The sequence below is a fragment of the Apaloderma vittatum genome, unplaced genomic scaffold (assembly GCF_000703405.1).
Source record: "Apaloderma vittatum isolate BGI_N311 unplaced genomic scaffold, ASM70340v1 scaffold18418, whole genome shotgun sequence".
Lineage (NCBI taxonomy): Eukaryota > Metazoa > Chordata > Aves > Trogoniformes > Trogonidae > Apaloderma > Apaloderma vittatum.
The window spans coordinates 55,478-63,242 of record NW_009729292.1 but is presented as its reverse complement, the minus strand read 5'-3'; the positions used below and the strand labels follow the sequence as shown (position 1 = coordinate 63,242).

At 40.1% G+C, this 7,765-nt stretch overlaps 1 protein-coding gene across 1 annotated transcript in view; it reads left to right on the top strand.

The window, feature by feature from the left end:
* Window positions 1-7,752, top strand: part of KCND2 (potassium voltage-gated channel, Shal-related subfamily, member 2) — a 17,123-nt gene extending 9,371 nt beyond the window's left edge. The window contains exons 3-5 of the mRNA XM_009874384.1: window positions 1,191-1,286; window positions 4,619-4,866; window positions 7,232-7,752. Coding sequence (XP_009872686.1) covers window positions 1,191-1,286; window positions 4,619-4,866; window positions 7,232-7,409 — 522 coding nt within the window. The 3' untranslated portion in view covers window positions 7,410-7,752. The remainder of the gene's footprint in view (window positions 1-1,190; window positions 1,287-4,618; window positions 4,867-7,231) is intronic.
* The last annotated feature ends 13 nt before the right edge of the window (window positions 7,753-7,765 follow it).

Sequence of the window (7,765 nt, the reverse complement as noted above, 5' to 3'; positions counted from 1 at the left end):
CATTGAGTGAAAGAGGTAACTCCAGGTTACTGTTCGCACAGAGGGATGTTGCAGAGTGAAAAGCATTCCCTGGAAGCGCCTCCTTTTCTCTAAAGAGAACTTGGTGATGACCTGAAATGCATCAAAATCTAATGTTACCTGAAGCCAGTCCTCCCCTTAATCCTACCAAGGAAGTGAGGACCAGCAGCAAGAGCCCGGGGCAGTGGCTGGGACTGGAGTCCCCAGCAACCCACGCTGCTGGAGACAGCCCCTGAGAAAAACTGAAGACACAGTGTTTTTTAATCCCTGTCGTTTTCTGGCATTTAGGCAATTCGCCAAGAGATACAGGAAGGCTTTTATTCCTCTATGCTGTTTCTGTTCAATGCATGTTAAAAAGCCAAACGCTTTCACCTATAGCCAGAAGAGGAGGAAGGGACTGTCTGTCCGTCCATCCAGTCCAGCACAAAAACCAAGCAGTTAGAGCCCTCACTTCCTCTCCTGCTTGAAAGAATTCAAATCTTTGAACTAAAAAGACACTGAATAGTTTAATTGCCATGCAGATTTCAAATATCCCAAAGTTGAATTGTAATCTTTCATATTATCCCACTTCCTCCCCTATTTAGTTTTCTGCTTTCCAGTGAATAATTATGAAAGCAATTAATAAACAGTGGATGCTTTCTACTTAATTCTTCATTCTGTGTCAGTAACATCTGCTACACGCTTTCCAAACTCAGCAGATTGGGATCACTGACATGAATTTTTGTGTAAGCAGCAATACCACAAATTCTTTAGTGCTGTGAAATGATCCCAGGAGGACAACTACGTTTAATTTCCTTTGAATGAGGCACATTCCCAGGAAAAAAAAATATTTTACTGTCACTTAAATTTATGATAATTTTAAGTATGCGTTGATTCAACATTCGAAACTTGCATGTTGATTGCACTTGTAAATTGTACTGTTCCATCTATGCATAAAAAAAACCAAGACAGAAACATTTAAAGGGAGGTGCAAGGGAAGGAGAGGGAATATTTTGATTAAAAAACAAACAAGTGGAAGACAACTCAGGTCCAAAATGATTTAGGTTATACTGTGTAGATGAAGCATTGCAGTTATGCTACCGCGTACAATCCAGATTAGTTCTGATCAAATATTTGGATAAGGGCCCTCTTGTTCACAAATGAGAATAATACAGACTTCTATGCTTTAACAGTCCTCCAGTGAAGAAGAACAGGCCTTTGTTAGCAAATCTGGCTCTTCCTTTGAAACGCAGCACCACCACCTGCTTCACTGCCTGGAAAAAACTACGGTAAGAAAAGAGAACTGTGTTTTGCTGTGAATTCCAACACCAGCCTAGCTCTGAATGTTTTCAGTATTTCTTCTAATTAATAAGCCTTTATATGAAAGCAGTTAACTGAGAAGAAGAGTAGTTTTATCTTATTTTAAGGCATTATACCCACTGCATATAAATGACAGAGAGAGCCTGGGTGAGAGCCTCATCTAGGGGGCAAGATACCAGCACCAGTGAGATGACATCAGTATAGCCAAGCTGTATATACGACCTTCAGTATGGTTTTCATACACTCCATAATGCCATCATTTGCACTTTTCTGCAGTACAGTTCCTGAAATGCAATTTGTAACCCTTACACATTCAATACTCAGTGCAGACAACACAAGATTTTGCCTGAATGAATGCTGGGCTTTTGTAGAGGGAGAGCTACCAAGTGTTTCCTCACACATGAAGGTGATTCTCACTGGAGAGACTGTGAGATCCCACAGCATCCTGTTTTGCAACTTCAAGTTCTAATTCAGACGCAGATGCAAAGCTTCAAAGTCTTTTGGCTTCTCTTTAGACACTGAGATCCCTGTAATTGATGTAACTTGTAACAGCCCGAATATGCTTATCTAGATTTGAAACTCCCTATAATTCAAAAGGATTATTTACTGTGTGCTTTCTGTATTTTTCCCCTAGTCAATACTTGAATAATTATACAGCCATAAAGGATAGTAAACTACAGTAGAGTTATGATTCAGTAATTACTAAGTGCCATGTTTACTAATAGTAAATTCCTAGACAGATAATGTCACAACAATAACCCTATTCATCCTCACTTTTACATTGTTTCCTCTTATCGTTTCCTCAGAAAGCTAAGAACATAAATATTATTTATATAAAATTTAATCTTTGTAGATTTGGAAATGTCACATAGACCACACTAAAATGATCTCCTTGTATTTTTATATCTTTTGGGGGGTTTATATTGCCATGTACACTTTACTTTGTATCGTAGGTAAGTTGGTTAACATTCATTAAACCAACACTTACAAATTTACATCCAGCTTTGTAAGTGCCAGCTGAATGTAAAAAATTACATGATTTCTCTTTAAGTTTTATATGCATAGTCAAACTTCATGCTGTTTTGTCTTATCTCTATAGTCTAGGTTTAGATTTTCATTAAAAGCCTTCAGCTATATTTCTTAGAGATCAATGTGAAAATATTTCTGCTCTTTCTCAAAAAAAAAAAGAGTAAAAGGTTTTCCCACAACAGACATTGCTAAATGAAAATATGACATATGTATATATATAATTCAATGTTGACCCTTAGAAAGCATTTCTTTGTAAATGAAAGAAACCAGTTGTTACATCACATAGTAACGTCATCCCACAGGTGCTTATGTCTCCTCCCTTCTTACTTCTGGAGTATTCACTTTTATATAAAGTGCAGTAGAATAAAAAGTCTTGCTTCCCATTCAGAGTTCAATGTGGTTTCTTTGCAAGATTCAGGCTGGGTCCTTTTGAAACATTTCGGAGACATTTTGTACAAAAACCTGATAGTAGCAATCCATCTTTAAAAATTGTTCCACAGTTGAACATTAAAAACGTGTTTAAAACCCTTAGTAGTAGCCACAGGTCTTGCCAGACTCTCATAGAAATCAGGGGTAAAAAAAAAAATCTGTTCTTTTGGTGGGAACTTTGTTCTCTCAAAGTTTCACATTTCCTTTAATCATAATGATGGAATATGTAAGCCTTTTCTTTTAATATTTTTTTATAGAGAGCTGCTTCTTTCTTTCTTTTTTTATTTCTTTTAAAAAGGCTACAAAGCAAGTATTATCTTGTTTCCTAAATTTTTATAGAATCTACTTTTTTTTTAACTTGTTTGTTGGGTCCGCCTACCAGCACTGTGTTCATGTGACACGAGAACACAAAAATGTATGCAGGGGTTCCAAGTTGTATTCTGCAGATCATGCATTCCTAAAATTTTAGTGGGAACTTGAAATTTTGGGTCCTCAGCTTGTGGAATTTGGCAAGTTGCTGCTTCATGGTATGTGAAATTTGCAATTATCAGCACTAGTCATTTCCACACAAACTTATATGCCTATAGCAGTATTTCCATTTGCAAATATTTGGCCACGGTTGTTACTCTATTTACTTTGCTCATGTATTTTATATTAGCACTATACTCTAATTCTCCTGAAAAGCACCAGCACTTTTCCAGTTAGTGCATCCTTCTAAAGGGGAAAAAAATTTTTCTCCCTCTCATACAATAATGCAGAAGGCCAACAAATTTTAAGTGAATGAGACTGAGTACAGCATAAAACAATCCAGAACACGCTCCCTAAGACATTCCCCGAAACCATTCTCAGAATATGCAGACTGATTCCACCAAGTACCTGGGTTTTTTTTTTTAAAAAAACATGAACGTATCTTAATCTCACATGAACATATCTTAATTTCTGCTTAGTTTGAGCTGACACTTCAAAAAGACTGTAAAAATCCCTTCCCTCTACTATAAGCAACATCACTATTTCACACTCTTTTTACACAAAGAAACTATGGAAGTCATGGCTGCGTGTGAAATGGTCCCTCATCACCTACTGAGTCAATATAAACCAGCCGTTTGAGTGAGTTTGGATTCAGCTCTACGACTGCCCTAAACAAACTACTGCTGGGATTAAGCAAAGATTGTACAAGTAAAGAATACTTCATGTTACAAAGTGATCAGTCTTCTAAACTGCTTTCGATACATCAGTCAGTAATTAGGAACTTCTTTTGGGATGCTTTTAAATAACCATCTCATCTCCTCTAATCAAAACTTCTATTTGATGTAATCTTTTTCTTTTGCATAGATGCATACCTCAAAACACACTGTTTCAGATCCCGATTTCTAACATGTAATTCAAAAGGAAGCTCTATAAACTCATCTGGAAAATATTTATTAATTTTATTGCAATATAGTTCAATATAATAAATCTTACTTATTTCAAAATGACATTTAGAGCATCTACCTAAGCACCACTTGCATTTTTATTAATAAAGGTAGTCTATTTTGTGGCACTTCATAGATTGTACAGATATTTATAATCCAAACTATATTACAATTGTGGTATTTTACAAAATAATTTGGATTAACATTTTTCTTATTTAGAGCTCTGAGTGTTTCCTTCCAGCGTTTGCATTTGCATCGGTATTCAGCCCAGGCTAATATGGGCTAAACACTATAATCAAGAAAAAGCTGTCTACCTGTCCCACTTCATTCAGTTGCATCAATTTAAGCCTTTGAACAATCACGATTAATACGTTCACTTTAATTTTCTTTCTGTGTGTGCTTTGTCGCTTTGTTGGATTCCTCTGGGCTAGAACCATGAGTTTGTGGATGAGCAAGTCTATGAGGAGAGCTGTATGGAGGTTTCCACAGTCAACAGACCCCCCAGCCACAGCCCCTCTCTCTCGTCTCAACAAGGTGTTACCAGCACTTGCTGCTCACGAAGACATAAAAAGACTTACCGCATCCCCAACACCACCATCACCGGCAGCCGCCCGGGCAGCGTACAGGAGCTCAGCACCATCCAGATCAGATGCGTGGAGAGGACGCCTCTGTCTAACAGGTACTTCACAGGCAGCAGCACACCGAGAGCTGGAGCCCCTTAAAGAGATGTAGGGGTGTTGTGACCTCTGCAGGTAGGCTGGGAGGCTAAAGATGTAAGTCCAATAGCCAACCAGTAATGGATACTTGCCAAAGCATGCACTTAGTTTGCTCCAAGCTTAATCCAACATAACGGAGCAGTGTCTCTACAGCCATTTCTGCCTTCTCTCTCTGGGCCCCTCAGCTCAAGAGAGACAGGGAACTGCTTGAGAGAGTCCAGCACAGAGCCACAGAGATGATGAAGGGAGCGGAACATCTTCCTTATGAGGAAAGGCTGAAGGAGCTGGGTCTCTTTAGCTCGGAGAAGAGGAGGTTGAGGGGTGATCTCATAAATGTTTATAAGTATGTCAAGGGAGAGTGTCAGGAGGACGGAACCAGGCTCTTTTCAGTGACGTCCAATGACAGGACAAGGGGCAATGGACACAAGCTGGAACACAGGAGGTTCCACAGAAATATTCAAAAAAAACTTTTTCACTGTGAGGGTGACAGAGCACTGGCACAGGCTGCCCAGGGAGGTTGTGGAGCCTCCTTCTCTGGAGACATTCAAAACCCACCTGGACGCGTTCCTGTGTGACCTACTGTAGGTGATCTGGAAGGGGGGGCTGGACTAGATGATCTTTTGAGGTCCCTTCCAACTCCTGACATCCTGTGATTCTGTCATTTCTGCCCTCTCATGCCTTCCCCACAGACTACTGTGCGCTATTTGCAGCAATTAGCATCCAGGGACCCCAAATCCAGAGCACCAAATCCAGGGACCCCAAATCCAGGGCACCGAGTATTATATGCCATGGGCAAACACGTTGCAAGAAAAAATATAGCATAGAAAAATGCGCAATTCAGATATACAAGATGAGCAAGTGGGAGAGAAAGGAAGGTCCATCCCAGCGGTTTGTACTGGTTTAGTTCAGAAGCACAGGGCAAATGAGACTTCCTCACATTTCCACAGAGCACAGGAATGAAAGTGATTCCCAGAGACCTAAGTCTAACAGCCTCAAGAAAGACTCTTCTAAATAAAAAATGTGAAATGGATAAGAAAAATGTATTCTTACATTGAGGCGTTATTACAAAAGTGAGAAAAGTGCAGTTTAAGAGTCTGTAATTTACTGAACATCCCTCTACTCTTACTAGTAAACCGTTTGGCTTTCAGGTATATCCAAACACCACCTCTGAAAAGAGCAAAGATCTCAGGGGACTCCGAAGTCTTTTATATTGAACTCAGACATGCCACCATTTAAAAAAGAAGCATTTTCAGCACTAGCTGCTATAGAGATTGTTTTGTTAAGTCATGTTTTGAGTAGCTTGCTTTGTATAGTTGCTAGGTTTGGATTTCACTTCCAGAACAATCCAGCGGCTTGTAGCTACTGCAGTTTTTCAGCTGTTGTGCAATGAGACCTTTTGGCCAGCACAAAGCTCCAATGTCTTAGCTTTCCAGGAAATATTCTGCCTTCATCAGTTTTTTCTCTTCTAGAGGACTTTCCAGCACCATAATTTCAGTCATAGGGTGCTTAAAAACACAAAGCACCAGCTTTCCGCTAGAAAAGAAGAAAAAAAGCTAAAAACAGAAGTACAAAATGCCAGTGTCACCGCAAAATGGTCCAAGTTTTACAGGTTTCTGATGACGCAGCAATTTCATGAACATGTTGATCTTCATTAGTGCATATGTCACTGTGTCTTACTCTTGAGGATTCATAATATACAAAATATTCTTAAATAAGCATGGCTTGAGGGAATCGGTAGGAGACTTGGGCTGCGTCTTAGTTTCCAGTTCCCTGCATAGCAAGTCATAGAATCATCGAATTGTTTAGGTTGGAAAAGACCTTTTAGAATGAGTCCAACTGTTAAATTAGCACTTCCAGGCTCACCACTAGACCGTGCCTCTAAGCACCACATCTACATATCTTTAAATACCTCCAAGGATGGTCCAACCCAACACATTCTGTGATTCTGTGACTCTGTGATTCTATGATTCTGTGATTGATTCTGTTCCATGGTGACTCAACCACTTCCCTGGGCAACCTAAACCATTTGGCTATGCGAAATTTGCTCCCCAGGGAGCAGCTCAAATGCTTCCCCTGCTCAGAAACACTTAGGTGATGAGCCCAAAAATTCTTGGAAATGCTGCAATGGTGGGAAGGAAAGGAGGAAGGGGGTCTGTCCATGGACATAGGTGTGGACCACCTGCTGCCAGCATGGGGTGGTCATGCTTTGCACCTCTGAGCTCTGTAATGGGGCAGGGTGGAGACAACTGGCTGAGGGAGTGGAATCAGGTGCACGAGACGTTTGCAGTATCATCAGCTTTCTTCATGGATTTTTGTTTCTTCCTCCAGCCGTTCCAGCTTAAATGCCAAAGTGGAAGAGTGCGTTAAACTAAACTGTGAGCAGCCTTACGTCACTACAGCAATAATTAGCATCCCGACACCTCCAGTCACCACACCCGAAGGAGATGATAGGCCAGAGTCTCCCGAATATTCGGGAGGAAACATTGTCAGAGTATCTGCTTTATAAAATAAGGAATTATTTATAAATTAGCATAAAGACCACTTGCAAGCTGAGCTCGAGCAGTGAGAAACGAGTGGCGAGGAATGAGAGAGCTGACAAAGACAACGCCCCTTGACATGTGCGCCAGCGGCTGCAGAGCAAGAGGTGCAGGAGAAACAAAACACTTTGTGGGTTTCGGTGTCGTAGCGTGTGAACCAAAAGGAGTTTCTTACCCTTTGTCCAAACTGACGAGCAGTGGAATCTTCTGTGACCATCCTGACTATATGAGCACAATGAAATGTCCCCATTGATGCTTCTTCTTATCATGAGAGCTCTTTTTAGAAAAAAAAAAATCCAAACAAAAAAAACACGAAACAAAAAAT